We start from the raw sequence: 15,635 nt of genomic DNA, 5'->3' as shown, positions 1-15,635 counted from the left end.
AGAATACCAAAATTTCCTCTGGTTATTCTACGGAATAAATTCAATTCGCGTAGTAATGTGACAGCAATAATTATGGATCACGGATCCCAGAACCACAGATTTTGTTGCTATATTTAAAATTTTTCGTATTAATGTATGTACCAGTTGACATTAATTTCGAGAGTATCGGACATCAAAAATGTCTTGGATGATCGGTTTTGGCCAATTCCTTCTCCTCTGCCTGACGGTCTTTGGTTTCAAATCTTTACTTCTCTTTTCTGTTGCGAACGGCTTTGTCGCACATACTCAGCTGCCTCACAAGACCGGAGAATTTCTTGCTCCATTGTCCCGTTCATCCTCTACTACTAATAATGGACTCGAGTATCAAAATGTGCCACTTAATCCCTGGCTTTTGGGCATCTCAGAACGAATGGATCGACAGAACATAGACTTTTTGATTTTTATGTGGCCTTTTGTCGATGGTACAAGGCCCGATGCAGCACTAGTGCTTTTGAATTTTGCAGGGGCAGCTGGGGCAGCATGGATGTTAGTTGTTATAGAGAGTGTGAGAAATATCCATCGAGAAAGAAGGGTTCTTTACTAGTATGTTTTGTCTATTCTTTCGTTTGAGAAATGATATAACTGTGAGCTAACACACCAATGAAGTATCTTCCCTTGGGGATATCTCGTTTTCCACTACTCCCACGCGATGGTTACTCCGCTATATTCCATATGGAACCTGTTTTGGTCACCGTTACAAACCAATCTGAATAAAAGCCGCCCCCGAGACTATGTGATAAACCGTGTTGATACCATTGCTCTGATCTCCAGTCAAGCGCTAGCATATATCGTGCCACTCGCTCTCTTTGCTGCACCTGTGCCACAAGTTTTAAGCGTTTTTCGGAAGCAAACAGTTGTGGCATGGTACCAACCATGGAGTGTGTGGATCGCTGTCACGCATTTTATAGTCACTGTTTTTGTTCGACGCTGGACACAACAGTCTAAGAGTGGAACAGTGGATATCTACAAAGAAAGCCGATCAAATCACCGCACCATTTACGGATTCGCATTTGGGTTAACTGCAACTCCGCATATTATAGTCCTCTCCATAAGTCTTACAGCGCTTCTCTACCCGGGTTTATATTCACCTCGATTCGCCGGCCTGCTCCACCCTCAAAATGTGTTTATACCTCCCTCTCCGTGGTCTGAGATTAAGGCTCCACACCTTGTTGAAGGGTGTAAATGGCTTCTTCAATGGGATTATATCATCGGGTCAACAGCTGTGCTCGTGTGGGTGTTGACTCAATATATCTCTCTACAGCTGTCACAGACCCATGACAAAAGATGTTCGTGGAACTGTCTATTATGGAAGATAGTCATCTGGACCGTCCTCACTGGGCCAACCGCAGCTGCTATTCAGTTGTTGTGGAAGAGAGATGAGATCATTTTTGATGCCGCCATTGAAGAGGCTATTATAACAACCATCAAGAAACAGCCGTGAGATAGTGGATTTGGTAAAAATGGAATGTATGATTTTATTATATCGCCACCTCTATGTTCATCCACTCGACTTCACCACATGTGGCTCTTCACGTGCAAATATGCCGAGTACGTAGCTAGATTATAGCCCTAAACCTAGTATGAGATAGCACAGACACATCTCTCACATCATTAATCGCATAGCATCAACGCAACAGGAAAATTCTGCTGCCAAGGCTATGAGTATAGCCATATAACGACATCAGCGAACATGCATAATCAAAATATCAAAACTATTGCATCTTAGAATGCAATCTCCCTAAAAAAGTTTTGCTCAACTACCCCTCTTAGTAGCACACGTAATCGTGCGATTTTAATTAGTCGAACGAGTTTGGCTTCTGCACACCGGGGTAAAACGTGGTAAGTGAGATTTTGGTGCAGAAGCCTGCATTAGATAGTTAACGATTAGCCTCTGAATAGCATTGTTACCGTATGTATGTATTGAAAGTAATATTCGTGCGGTAATAAATTGCCAACATTGTGCAGGGAAGTAGAGAGTTAACAAGAGGTGTCTTCGTATTCATATCATTGCGAATATAAATATCCAAGAGTAAATATTTGATTATATGGTGAAAGAGGGCCAGTATAGTCATTATGACGGGGTACAGTGTGCCCTCTATTAGGGATCATTTCTTTGATGTAGCCACGTCGCATCCCTACACCACTGTATTGACTCTGTTGGTAGTTTATCTAGTTATACGACACTTCCATAGGAGACGACAGCAAGAAAACGTAGGAGCATCTGCCCATCCCCAAGAACCGCCAGTTATCATACCAACTATCCCTATTATCGGTCATGTCATCTCCCAAGCGCTTTCTTTCGCGGGATTCATCCCAGCACTCTCGCGTCGCTATCCCCAATCCTTGGCGTTCACTCTGTACATGGATCCTCCACAAAGAACCACTACTTGATTGCGCTCTCACTCGTTCATCTAGTATCAATCAATCCAAAATACACAAGCAAGTTCAGCGGAGAGCCGTTCTTTTTCCAGCTGATGGAAACGGTATTTGGTGATGAGCGGCAATTTCGAAAAATGGACCAAAATCTGCTCTAGAACCACACCCAGAAAAAGTGCACGGGATGATGAGGGAGTCATTCTTGCAGCCAGCGTTATCGACTCTGATTAGCGGTGTGAATAGTCGAGTGTTCGACCTCACCACTTTCACTAGCTTGAGGGATAAACAGAGGTCGTGGGAACGAACTGCTCAGATCAAAGTCCCAGCGCCTAGGTAGCGAAGACATACTTTGTTGCGGGATTTTGTCGGCCACCTGGCGATTACGATTTTGATGGGACCGGATATCTTAGGACATAATCCTGATTTGCTTTCCGACCTGTCCACTTTGGATGAGAACTTCGCACTTCTGCTCTCGCCTCTGCCACGATGGACTTCGCCGTTGCGTCGAGCTACTGCTGCGCGTAGCCGTATGATTTCTGCTATATGAAAGTACCAGCGCGGCACTGACCCAGGACCGACATGGGCACACGTCGATAAAATGAGCAATATAATTCATGACCGCATCGAGTCCTTTTCCAAAGCCGGGGGTTTTGATATGGCGAAACCAGCCGCTGAGCAAGGTTGGCTTGGTGCAGTATCCGACAGCATTGTTTTGTGGGCACTCAATGTAAATGCGAATCAAGTAACTTTCTGGACGGTTTTCCATATATTTTCCAACCCGACTCTTCTAGCCGAGATACGTACAGAAATTGAGCCCTTCGCTCAATTTAAAAAAAGCAGAGGGTGGCACAAAACATAGTCTTGATTTTGATTTACTGAATATCCAAAAATACTGTCCACTTTTACAAGGAGCTTTCCTTGAAAATTTACGGTGGGAGTCTGGCGAAATGCTGTACCGGTACATTAACGAGGACTTCACGTTAACAGAATCTCATGACGCAAAGGTCTTCAATCATGATGTTCCCCAGACAGACATCCTCAAAAAGGGAGAATATATCGCTTTGTCTCATGGCACCCATCAAATGGACGATCGATATTTTCCAAATCCTGAAACATTTGATACACGCCGCTTCTGTACTGAAGAGGGTCAAAATTCTCAAAAAGATGATCAGTTATTCGAAGAGAACAACGGCAGTGAGACAGATACTAAAGATAGAGCAAAAGTTGAGTACAAAACTATGTTTCCCTGGGGAGGTGGCGCCAGCATGTGCTAGGGGAAGAAGTTGCAAAGTCAGAGGTCCTTATTTTTGTGGCTGCTATCCTCGCATGTTGGGATATAGAGTGTATTGGTGCGGCTGGTAACCCGAAGCCTTGGAAGCATCCCGGGAATAAGGGTGGCAGTGGCGCGGTAGTGCCTGCAAAAGACATCCGAGTTCGACTGAAGAGGAGAAATGTATTGTGAAGCAGAGCTGAATGAAATAGATTTGTTGTATATAGTATGGCTGATAAAGACCATGAAACACTATTTCATTGAGCGAATTTCCAATACTTGCGAACGAAATTCAATACTCCGGCCAGTTTGGGTCAACTTCGGTCTTCCATGCTTTGAGCCCTCCACGAATGTCACCAATATATCGCTGACCATTTTGGTCAACCCCTAATTCCTTGAACTTTCGAACTGCGAGTTGGGAGTCGTTGCCTAGCCGACATACAAAATAAATCGGATTTCTATCGTCATTTGATGCTGCATCTGAGGGTAGTAACGACCGTAAATTATCCAGTGCATCAACCTGCGATGCGGAGGATTCATTCAGAATTTGCGTAATGGGAATGTTTATGCTGTTTTCAAGACTACATATACCAAACTGAGTCTGGTCGCGCACGTCGATTACTGTACAAGGTTGCTTTGACTTGTGTATTTGCTGATACTGGTCGGCAGAAATTCGTTCTTGTGCAGACAAAAGCTGGGGAGAGTTTGCGGAACCACAAAATTGAATATAATCCGTGGATCCGGACCGCAATGTGTCTAATGTGACAGTAGCCTTGGATGAGCAGACTGCACAATCAGAGCGACGCATCCGGAGACGAATTGTACGGAATGGTGGGTTGCTATAGCCTGAGAAGATATGAAGCGCCGGGCGATCTTCAACCGCGACTACGTTTGTATTCGGAACTGGGACTTTGGTGAGGACTTTGATGGTTTCCAGCGCCTGCAAAACTCCCATTGTGCCGACCACTGGGCCGACAATACCGCCATCAGCGCAACTGACAACGCTTTCCACAGGTGGTGGCTTCGGGAAAACGCATCGGTAACAGGGGCCGCCAGAAGAATCGCCCGGCGGGCTTGGAGGATTATTCAACACTATGAGTTGTCCGTCGGTTCGCAGCGCTGAAGCTGAAACAAGTGGTTTGCCTAAAAGTACCGCGGTGTCCGATATGAGATATCGTGTAGCAGGGTTATCCGTACAGTCCAATACCACGTCGTATTGCTTGAATATATCGGGGGCATTTTCAGGGGACAGATGTTCGTGATGAGCGATATATTTTGGATGTGGGTTAAGTCTATCAAATTAAAAAATCTCAGAAATGTGTTGAAAATGTAAATCAGAAAGCAAGCTCACTCTTCAAGGTATTCAATCGCACTATCGACCTTTAATTTCCCAACATTTTTTGTTCTATGTAGCACTTGACGATGAAGATTGGACGACTCGACAGCATCACCATCCACCAAGCCGAGCTTGCCGACACCAGCCCCAGCAAGGTACAAAGCTGCCGGGCATCCTAGGCCACCGGCTCCGACGAGAAGTACCGACGATGTACGAAGCTTCAATTGGCCTAGTCCAACCGCTATCAGCGTTTCTATCATTGCAGGCAAGTCTCACCAGGAAAGGGATGAAACATCCGTAGTCCAATTCTCACATACCATGAAGTCCGATCTGTGGTACAATCATTTGCCTTCCATATCGTTTATATTCGTCCTCGAGCATCGGCCATTGTTGCGGTAGTTGTTCTTTCGAGGAAGCTCCATTAACAGAGAGTATTGACTTTTCTGTTGAGCGAAGAGCTTCTTTGAGGGCGGTTAATTGCGTTTCAGCTGCCGCTATTTGCGCCGTTAATGATGCGTAAGTCGCCTGTAGTTCAGCAAGATCAACAGCCATTGCAGATGAGAGAAGCTTGTCTACTGAAGAAAGCGTGATGAAAGAGTGAAAATCGTTCTGGAAATCGGGGAATGATTGCCCCACCCCGCGAATACGCGTAGTCATGTGATTCCCAGTTTCCTCATTACAACCGTGCAACAGCAATCAGGAAACCGTTATTTGAACTTGCTGTCCGCTGGGTTTCTATTTTTTCTGTGGAATCAAAAATGGTTTGTCTGTTAGGCGGGGTTTTCCGCCTTCCATGCTGTCCCCAAATCGAGGTGGACCGACAATACTGACAGGGACATCAGAAGTAGTCAGCCTATACAACTTCCCGGAAGAACTGGTGAATAGTGCCTTAATTTGCAAGTATCCCGCAATATATATATTGAACGTCTTGAAGGTATAGAACGGTGGAACAGGGCGCAGTGATTTGCAAACAGTTAGCAGATCAGTGGGCTGATCATTAGGCAAGCTAGTTGGCGACAACGAACAGAGAAGTCTGGCTGGGCGATAAGCAGGCCGTGGCTTCTCTCCTGCTGGATTACCGAGTGTGCGAATCCCTCTCTTTAGGTTGATATCCACGATCAAATACCACAGTTTCAACTGTTCTGAAGGTGGAACTTGAACGCGGATTGAACCAAACATGTGCTCGCCCGAGACTAAAACCTTAGGAAAGCTAAAAATGACCTGATTTGTACCTATACCAGATGCAGCTATTTCCTCCAGACCCTCAATGGGATTTAAACGTGCAGAACGGAAAAAGCCGCAAAGGGTGCATGCATACTCCATCGAAGAGCTATCCGTACTTGCATCTTTCGATGGTGTATATTTGATTTTTCGGGTAAATGTAGTAGTCCCTCGTCTCTCACTGACAATGCGAGCTGTTAATCGATATCTAATTCTATCGAAATTTCCCTCCCATGTCGGTGGTAATGGGTGACCGTAGCTGTGCTCGAATCGGTCATTCGGGACCCAATTATGAGACGGATCAGCGTGGTTTGTTAATGTCGGGAATGGGAATTCAAAAGAGAAATTCTTGTGCACAACAGGCGCTCCGCTGTAGAGATTGATATTCAAGGTCAGAAGCCCAGTCTCCGATTTACTGTTGTCACCATCAGTATCCCAGTCCGGATCCGAGGATCCATACAGCGATAATTCAACTTCCGTGACGCGATCCTTTCGCAATGGGTCGAAGTGGACAAGTCCAATGACTTTGTCACCTGTAGTGTAAATTCCTGATTTAGGGGTCTCAAGTTTGATTCCCTGCGTGAGGAACGTAACTTCAGTCTCCGCCATGTGAACTAACAAATCTTAGAAACGATTTTACACGAGAATTGGTAATGTGCAGACTTGAACTTAATATTCAAAATAACTTCGACTAGAACAAAGGATGGCAACTCAAGTAGATTTTAATCTTTAGTATCTGGGACCGGCGTAGCATATAAGGCGAATGCCATAATCAACACCGTTAAATCACGCGACACAGGGAATATAATAACATACGAGACGCGAAGCGCATCCTAGCCTCATATCGGGTAAGCTGAATTCAGCTGCCGCCAAAGACGATAATGGATTGATACACGCGGGTGCATCTTTGCCCTTCAGAGAGTGAGAGCAAATTAGCTCCCGCCCCATACTCGTATTCCTGGAGGCTGTGCTAGAGATGGCCAAGGCAACAATTATTCTTTATGAATGAATGAATGAATGTTCAACAACATTGAACCTTTCGTATGATTTCAGCCGAGTGAGTATGCTATTGATTTCTCGACTATTGATCACCCGACAACACTTGACAGGCAACATTGTTCAACCCATGTATATAAAAAACACAGCACTTGAGAGCGAGTAAGATCTAAAGCCTACCAAGGACGAACGCCATCCTTGTAGAGAAATTTGCCAGCGTTATCATCCTTCTTGCCCTCAAGCACATTCAGTAACAATATTCCTGACTCTTCCGCTGGGCCTGCATCTCCGCCAGCGGTTCGTGCCTGCTCACCTGGTCCTCTCAGATTTGACTCAACCAAACCCGGGCAAACAGAAAATACTTTAACCCCTTGCGATCCAAACTCTTTGTGCTCTTCCAACATGACCATATTCATAGCCAATTTGCTAACTCGGTATCCAATCGCTCCAATTCTATAATCGAATCGCCCGGGATCTTCGGCTGTTCCCAATGACCCAAGAGAGCTGCTGATATAGACTAGATAGGGCTTTTCCGATTTGAGAAGTAAGGGCATGAATGCACGAGTGGTTAGTGCTGGTCCGACGACATTTGTTTTGAACTGTGTCTCCATCTCCCACGCAAGGTTTTCAGATCGGAGATAGATGCCAGCATTGTTGATCAGCGCATCAAGCCTTCCGAACCGTTTCTTGACTTCTTCTGCAGCCGCAGTAATGGACGACTCATCGGTTGAATCGATATATATTGTTGATAATGAGCCTTTGGTGTTAGGGTCCACTTGAAGGGTTTTAAGGGCTTCTGCTCCCTTTGCTGGGTTGCGGGCGCCTATGATAACATGGTAGCTGGACGACGAGGCAGTGAGCACTTTAGCTGTTGCGAAGCCAACACCGGAGTTTGCTCCTGTAGGAGTTCATTCACGTTAGTCTGTGGAATTTCAAGTGTTTCATATTCGATTATAAAAAATCTTATACCAGTTATCAAGACGATCCTCGATTCCGACGGCATGGCGTTTATTCCTCAGCTATCATCACGTTAGTATTTTCGACAAATATCCCAGAAAATACTGTTTTGATGTTCCCAACTGGGGTTCCATTATTATACCTGAACGACAAGATGATGCTTGATTGATGCCGAACAAATTAACCACAAACCCGACGATAGGATTGCCGCATGTCCGAGTAAATCGACTGAATTGCCGTATGTCCGACTAAATCCGACCAATATCGCCAACGTAATACGCAGGCTACTCTATGTAAACGCATAATTCAATCCCTCAATGATTGAACTGCATATGAAATTTTTCAATAATACTATTGGGATATTGCCACCGGCGAGACAAGTGGGGTGGTCAATTCGGGCTCTTCCAACAATACATTCTTCTGCCTACTCAGAAATATGGACGAATTTAGAAATGTATTCACTAAAAGTAGGATCACTAAAATCACTAATATCACTAGAAATTATCAGAAAAGCTGACAGGTAAAAAAGAAATTGATGGGGCCTGCCCCAAAGCCATATGCGCGTGCCAAAATTACCCTCCCCGCGAAAACTCATGCTCCATATCAAAGGCACGACTGATCCCCTGCACAAATACGTGGTCTTGCCCACCGACTGATGCACCACACTCTGGACAACGAGCCTCCTCTGTTGGCATACCGCATTCTCCGATTGTGAACTGCGCTGCAGTTAGTAACAGTGATCCAATGCTTATAGAGAGATCTCTTACCGGATGGTTGTTTCGACAGTAGTACCAATGCCCTGTACCTGAGAACTGCTCTGCCATTGCGTCGTACACCTGCCTTGTTTCTTCGTTCGTTACAAAAGTGTAAAACTCCAATCCATTAACCAATGACCAAACCTTTTGAATATCGTTTCTCAGGAAATTAAGAGTTCCTGGGTATTGTAGACAAAGGCTTTCGCACTCGTTAAGGGTCATTTCTGCCTGTTCCCGAGCTAAAATTTGGGCTCCCAAGTCAAGTGGTTGCCGTTGTATTTGTTGATTAATAATTGACAGTGTCGAAAACTTCACATGATATAATTTTGCTTGGACCTCTTCAACGAGGAATTTTGAATGCTTGCTAGAGCTCATGAGAGCCAAGCATTTCTCGAGTATATCGCCGGTTCTAGTCGATATCGATTTACACAATACGTAGGCGATCCGTGGGTCAATGAACTCGTGTGCTGAAACCACATGAAAGTCCCAAAGCATGGCCCAGACCAGCCGAAGGCTCATGGATTGGCCGTAGAGCTGAAACCCAGTTTGGATGACCGAATCATCAAAATTGAACGAAGTCAATATGCCCCGCTGCTTAGCGACAGTGTAGGCCAATAAATCTCGCACTCTTCCGAAGGGTTGCTCTGTCTTGGAAACCAGCTTTCCGAAATTCTTGATTTTTTTGTAAAGTTCCGTTCCTCTCTTTTTGTATAAGTCTAAAATCATGTTGATTTGTGTTGACTTGTGGTTGTTAGTGTTGGGTTTCGAGCATTTGGAAATAAAAAGTGCGCGATCATTTTCTATTTCAATTTCCAATTGCTCCAGCTCATTTAATAGGTTCATACGTTCTGCGTGTGCCCAGGTAACAAACCTCTTTGTAGCCTCGTTCAGTAATGCCTTTTTGATAACTCTATTGTATCGGTCTACATCACGAAGGGACATCCGACATTCTGGACATCCTTTTGGGATGTCATGGGAGTCAAAGCCCCATGTCTCGCGCTTGGGCCCAATAATTTTTCCTGTGGAGTCATCGGTGCTATAGTATTGCCTCATTTCCATGACTCCGTCGAGAGAAGATCGTGTATAGAAATGTCCACAGGAGAGAAAAAGTAAAGGATCTTTGTCAATATCAATATTTCTGTACTCTTTGAACTCTATCAGGTCGACATTCCGGCTAAGGACCTCTGGTTTACAACATATCTGGCAATGATCAGAGGTCGGGCACGACTCCCCACAGACTCCTGGGCATTGGTGTCCACACGATAAACTCTTGGTACAACGGAGATTGCAAGGGATGATGTCGCAAGGAACGGCACATGGAAGATTGCATTTGTCGCGGTGTTCGCAACTCCATTCGCATAACTCAGCACAAGGTGGACAGGGTTCATTGCAGTTTTTCGGGCACTGGTTATGTCTGCATCGGATCTCACATGGTCGAGTACAGGGAGGACATGTAGAGCCTGGGTGACACGGACGACTGCATGCATGTGAGCAGGTATTGAACGCCCTGCCACATATTTCGTTACACGGACCGTGATCACCACCTCTGCAATTCCAGCACACCTTTGAGCATACATGCCCGCAAGGTAAGCGAGTATCACATGTGTGCGAGCAATCGAGATTGTCCGAGTTTTCGTGGCAACGTACTTCGAGTTTATGACCACATGGAGCCATTGTTCGAACGGCGGCCTCCTGACACTTGATTTTAAAAATGGTCGCAATTTTGCCACATTCTGTTACAATTGTATGTCCGCATGGGAGCATGATATTCTCTACCAATTCTGGACATTCACCGCATGGCTGATTGCATCTTCTATTGCAAAAGTGACCACAATCTCTCATACGATGACATAATTGCATGCATCGAACAGCCCGGTGATGTGTTTCCGAATGGCACATTAAAGTGCACCTATGTCCGCAATGTAATCTTAGGCCGCACGTTTGGGCACATCCACCCTCCGGAGCAGCCCGGGAAAAGTCGTCGGGATTTGAGACGCAAGCAGTCTGTTTCGGATGGCGAGCGCAGCTTAACTGCAGTTCTTGACCAATATTTTGACCTTTCTTGAAAAGCTCAATGACAGACTGCCATAGTGGTGCAGTAGCTGCAGTAGCTGCGTCACCAATGATATACATACCTTCTTTGGCACGACTAGAGTCAATATTATCAGAAACTTCTTCAACATTCTGTTAATTCAAACTCACCTTAGAAGAACGTTGATTCGGTTCGGGGATTTTAAAAATCCGCAGTCGTGACGTTTATTGCTTCTGACAAGAGACACGATGACAACTGTGGCTTCTTCGCCCTGCGCAATTTTGCGTAAGCTTTCCACCTTTGAAATGGTGGTTATAATAAAACAACCCGTATCTTACCTGAAAGTCATCAATAATAGCCAGTCTCAATTTGTTCAGATTCGTATCTTCCAGCATTTTTTTCAATACTTTTAATTGTCCAGCATATGGTGTTAATATAGCAAGGTCTCTAGATCCATACCTCTCCTGTCGATAAAGATGCTTGGCTAATGTTACTACCATGCGGGCCTCCCAGACATTTGTTTTGCTTTGCATTGGCTCGTCCGGGACATGCGTGTCTTCCCAGTTGCGATGGTCTAACCAGAAGAGCCGGCGCTTCATACCAGCAATATTTGAGTATTCTTTGGTACGAGGATGGTCTTGCAGGCCAGGATACAATGTTTCGCGAATCAATGTTGATATCAACGGATGCATTCGGTGCTGGTGACTAAGCTGGCTAATAGGAAATCGAGATTCCGCTAGTTTCTGCCCAGGATGTGAATTCAAACTCAGGTCGCAGAACTTTGAAGACGCCAACCGTTCAAATAGAGACTGATCAAAATTGTACTTAGGGCCGTTGCCATTGTAGCCCATTGACAATCTAGGATTTGATATTCGCGGCCGTAGCTGTAAGTAATCCCCGATCATTATAAGGTGCTGGATTGAGGGTAGTAGCGCCGTGAGCATATGCGATTCTAGGATTTCTGCAGCTTCTTCGCATATCAAGACCTTAGCGTTGACGTCTCTTAGGAGATTCGCATTGTTGGCTAAGCCTGTGGTAGTAACCCCAATAACTCCCGATTCGTTCAGAATAACGGTGTCGTATTCATGATAAATTCTGGTATGATTTTGTTTTTCTTGCACGTGTTGTTTTAAAAAATCACATAACTGCTCCGAAAGCTCAGAGAAGGCAAGGCGCTTCCAATGTTCGTATAAATGAACGCGTTCAGCAGTCGTTAGTTCCCAAATGCTAGCCAAGAGGAGCTGCTCAATAGTTCGTTCATTACCGGCGACCCCCTGAAAGCCATCATCACCCGAAACATCCCAGTTGCTGGTGGTCACCCGGAAGTCATCACCTGAAAGCCAGCTATTTATCCTCCTGTTAAACTCTTGATCTGGGAGGATGTTAAGGAGATACTGAGATTGCTCAGGAAATTCATTCCTTATATACCTACCAACAACCTTCCCATCTTCATTGATTGATTTGCAAATCTCATCAATGTGAAGACTTAAGCCCAGTAATTTTGCCTTGCTAGCATTGGTATTGACTCTGGAAGTCCTCCCGGACTCATCAAAGGCTGTTTTAGATCGAGATTTTTTCACATGGTCAAGCGAGAGTTCTGCTAGACGAGACTCACTAGCATGTCCAATTCGAATAATGTTGGTGATACCGGAGTTAAGAAGCTCGTTAAGAAATTGATCTAGGGCATGGTTGGTGTAACAACTGCATCAAGTTAGTAAGTGGATGATGGGGAGCCCATTCCAGAAGCAGGATAGGAAACATACACACAAAGAATCGGTCCCAATTGCAATATATCTCGATTCTGCAAAAGGCACTTGGCAAGCTGTACTCCCACGTATGACTTTCCAGTTCCTGGAGGCCCTTGTATAAGTACAACTTCCTGCCTTAATGCTGCAGCCATTGCATCTGCTTGGGCCGTATTCAGTGTCGTAAATTTGGATAGTTGGTCTGACAGAGCTCTGGAGTCCTTTGGCAGCGAGACTTTCAACAAAGCATCGATGTCGCCTAATTTTCGCGCAGACTTGGGTAAGCAGGAGAAGTCTAAGACCATCCCATCTTTGATGTATGCAGGCGGCGGCACCATAATTTCGCCTGCGGTGAGACTTTTAGTGAAACATCTTCTCAAATTTGTATGCTTTTTGCCAGGTTCAAGCCACCTAGCGAAAGGGACTCGGGCATGAGATTGGTGAATATCTTGCAATCTTCGTAGAATGCCTTCGAAAGACTTGTATGATAAAGCAGGAAATTCAACCAGTAGAAGTGATCTTGATAATAGTTTGTCGCTCTTCAATCGAACGAGGTTTGATACATCAGCCTCATATCCTTGATCTGCTAAACGAAGCACCACTGATGCTCTGGTAGCATTGCTAACCAAGTCACGAACAGGAATTGGTCCAGGATAGCCCTTTTTTTTGTGACGATCAGAGCATTCAATCACCCGTCTGGAAACTAGACAAAAGACAACACTGATTTTATCCTGGCATTCACCATCGATAAGAGCCAGAATGGAACTGCCTTCTCTCAGTGTGTCAGATTCACGCCACCATTTCTCTCTGTGTGCCGGGCTTAGTTTTGCAAGCTTGTACAGCTGATCAAATTCCATGTCGATTTCCATACCCTTCAACGGATCAGCCTTCAATTGTTGAACCCTGACGTTGAAGTAGAGCCTTATAGGGGTCGGTGACTGGTGAGAAAGAATTTGTCGTTTTAATTTCCAATCACGACCATGAACTAATACCTGCCAGTTTCTCAAAACGGAACGGACTGAATCGCGAATCAAGCCGCATGTGTCCTCTCGTAGTAGTCGAAATTGAGAGTCTACGAGTCGAGATATGCCACTCTCATGATGTTGCTTTGGAAGAAAATCTGCCCCCTCACTGCATAGTATCTCCGACGTCGTAGGCAACAGTCGAATATTTGATATGAATGCGCCAGGAAAATCGACATCTGATGGGGCCGCCATTGTAGCCATTATTTTCTCAGGCGTTGATGAAGGAGGAATGAGGAAGTGAGATGAGATGGATGGGGTAGAAAAAGAAAATAGAAGGGAAGGTACCCGGCATGCACCACAATAGGCGGCACTATCCCTTTCGGGCGACCGACGCAATACCTTTTGTTTGCAGGCCTTATTGAGTCACTCAAAGTATAGATGATAGAAAGTGTAAACAATCCTCATGAGGAATTGCGTTTGCCTATGCGTCACCTTGCTTTACCTTCGTAATGGCTATTCCAGCTATCTCCTTGTTCATCCCATTTCACAAACTCGATCCATCAAAGAAAAATCAGTGTATATTTCCAACCCAGAAAGGAGAGAGATGTAGGTGGTGTTGCGAAGAAAATGACAACGCAAGCGCGATCTGGCATCAAGAAACTATTCGTACTCAGATAATGTTAGGCCAGCTGATTAGTCTAGATCTACTCCAAATGTATATCTTGTGCAACTGTTCCAAGGAGGACAATGCAAAGCATCAACATCGCATAGAGGATATTGGTTTTTCAATGCCACTGGCACAAAGATGGAATACTGAGATCATGAGATATGACGCTTACCAATCGCAGACGAAAACATCTCTCCCAGCACCCAGCGAGGAATCTCTTACTCAAGCTCCTGTGTCTGAGTTTCGACTTCATATCGCAACACCCGGTCCTAACGACTCTGTCGCCAGAAATATTCTCGATCCTCTTCAAAACTACGACTTTCAGACCGGGTCAGTGTATGCATTTGACAGGGAATCTTCTCCAGGCCACGTCAAGATTGGCTGGACAGCTGTTTCTATTGCAGGTCGGCTCGAACATTGGGCGAATTGTGGCTATAAACCTAACTTAATTATTAGTGTGCACAACATACCTTGTGCCCAGCGCGTTGAGACACTGATACATTACGAATTGATACGAGAATGGCGGCGAGAACGGTCGTGCATAGGGTGTAGAAAGAGTCATAAAGAATGGTTCGAGGTTGATCCGGAAACAGCAAAACAAGTAGTAGTTGATTGGGCAAACTTTATGAAAATTTCTGAGCCTTATACCCCAGAGGGGCTTCTGAACGACATGTGGCTAAAGATCGTCAAAGATATGGAGGCACGTGATCAGGTGGTTACTGCTAGGAAGCTGCTGGACCACTTCGCAGCGGACTTCGCAGCGTTGTTGCTTGAAGAGTTAACACTCATTGAAGACCAGATAGATTCAACAAGACCCTCGCAAGTAGATGAGAAAATAATTGATTCCTTGGAAAGGACATTGGTACACGACGATTTTCTTGAGGCTAAATCATCCCAGTTTCCTTCGTCAGCCAACTTTACAAACAGAACCAGCCAAAAGGGGCTCATGCCTAAACAGATACTACTGCCTTCATCACCAGTGCAATTCCAAGATTCCTAAAAAACATGGCTATCGAAGAACACGAAGTCAGAAGGGAGAGTTGGTGCCAATATATCGATCTCGCCATCAGGCCATGGAATGCCAGAGCCATCATCAAAGGTTAATACGTCAGACTCTTCTACCTCTCCTACCCCGAAAGTCGACCTGCCATCGGATCTTGCTTTACCGTCCAGCGCGGAAATAGGGGAGACGACACTTTCTTCGAACATTAAGCCGCAAGAAAAAGCCGCGAAACCCCTAACACCGATAATGCAGCCTCAAGTAGATGTTGAAGTG

At 45.1% G+C, this 15,635-nt stretch overlaps 7 protein-coding genes across 7 annotated transcripts; 3 read left to right on the top strand and 4 right to left on the bottom strand.

The window, feature by feature from the left end:
* Nucleotides 1-178: 178 nt before the first annotated feature.
* On the top strand, nt 179-1,480 carry BGW36DRAFT_354763 (uncharacterized protein; the record flags this gene model as incomplete). The annotated part of the gene is made up of 2 exons (XM_046213565.1): nt 179-582; nt 646-1,480. 2 exons carry the CDS (start codon nt 179-181, stop codon nt 1,478-1,480), a joined length of 1,239 nt encoding a protein of 412 aa, XP_046076360.1.
* Nucleotides 1,481-3,013: 1,533 nt separating this feature from the next.
* On the top strand, nt 3,014-3,689 carry BGW36DRAFT_354762 (uncharacterized protein; the record flags this gene model as incomplete). Its single annotated transcript, XM_046213564.1, has 2 exons — nt 3,014-3,157; nt 3,222-3,689. 2 exons carry the CDS (start codon nt 3,014-3,016, stop codon nt 3,687-3,689), a joined length of 612 nt encoding a protein of 203 aa, XP_046076359.1.
* A 188-nt stretch (nt 3,690-3,877) lies between these two features.
* Nucleotides 3,878-5,700, bottom strand: BGW36DRAFT_85628 (putative molybdenum cofactor). The gene is made up of 2 exons (XM_046222647.1): nt 5,037-5,700; nt 3,878-4,977 (listed from the first exon to the last, which is right to left on the bottom strand). Exons 1-2 carry the CDS (start codon nt 5,279-5,281, stop codon nt 3,978-3,980), a joined length of 1,245 nt encoding a protein of 414 aa, XP_046076358.1. The 5' UTR covers nt 5,282-5,700; the 3' UTR covers nt 3,878-3,977.
* On the bottom strand, nt 5,619-6,944 carry BGW36DRAFT_369187 (uncharacterized protein). Its single transcript, XM_046215098.1, has 3 exons — nt 6,906-6,944; nt 6,497-6,856; nt 5,619-6,470 (listed from the first exon to the last, which is right to left on the bottom strand). The coding sequence occupies exons 2-3, from the start codon at nt 6,518-6,520 to the stop codon at nt 5,757-5,759; spliced, it is 738 nt and encodes a 245-aa protein (XP_046076357.1). The 5' UTR covers nt 6,521-6,856; nt 6,906-6,944; the 3' UTR covers nt 5,619-5,756.
* A 348-nt stretch (nt 6,945-7,292) lies between these two features.
* Nucleotides 7,293-8,488, bottom strand: BGW36DRAFT_334061 (putative short chain dehydrogenase/reductase). Its single transcript, XM_046212902.1, has 2 exons — nt 8,208-8,488; nt 7,293-8,136 (listed from the first exon to the last, which is right to left on the bottom strand). The coding sequence occupies exons 1-2, from the start codon at nt 8,239-8,241 to the stop codon at nt 7,415-7,417; spliced, it is 756 nt and encodes a 251-aa protein (XP_046076356.1). The 5' UTR covers nt 8,242-8,488; the 3' UTR covers nt 7,293-7,414.
* A 279-nt stretch (nt 8,489-8,767) lies between these two features.
* Nucleotides 8,768-13,944, bottom strand: BGW36DRAFT_443478 (uncharacterized protein; the record flags this gene model as incomplete). Its single annotated transcript, XM_046221616.1, has 6 exons — nt 8,768-8,911; nt 8,963-11,099; nt 11,153-11,253; nt 11,321-12,209; nt 12,348-12,683; nt 12,746-13,944. The coding sequence occupies 6 exons, from the start codon at nt 13,942-13,944 to the stop codon at nt 8,768-8,770; spliced, it is 4,806 nt and encodes a 1,601-aa protein (XP_046076355.1).
* A 257-nt stretch (nt 13,945-14,201) lies between these two features.
* On the top strand, nt 14,202-15,359 carry BGW36DRAFT_354758 (T5orf172 domain-containing protein; the record flags this gene model as incomplete). The annotated part of the gene is made up of 1 exon (XM_046213563.1): nt 14,202-15,359. One exon carries the CDS (start codon nt 14,202-14,204, stop codon nt 15,357-15,359), a length of 1,158 nt encoding a protein of 385 aa, XP_046076354.1.
* Between the last annotated feature and the right edge of the window lie 276 nt (nt 15,360-15,635).

Source organism: Talaromyces proteolyticus (assembly GCF_021365285.1).
Source record: "Talaromyces proteolyticus strain PMI_201 chromosome Unknown BGW36scaffold_2, whole genome shotgun sequence".
Lineage (NCBI taxonomy): Eukaryota > Fungi > Ascomycota > Eurotiomycetes > Eurotiales > Trichocomaceae > Talaromyces > Talaromyces proteolyticus.
Note: the sequence above shows the minus strand (reverse complement) of the source record. Positions and strands in the feature narration are given on the sequence as shown.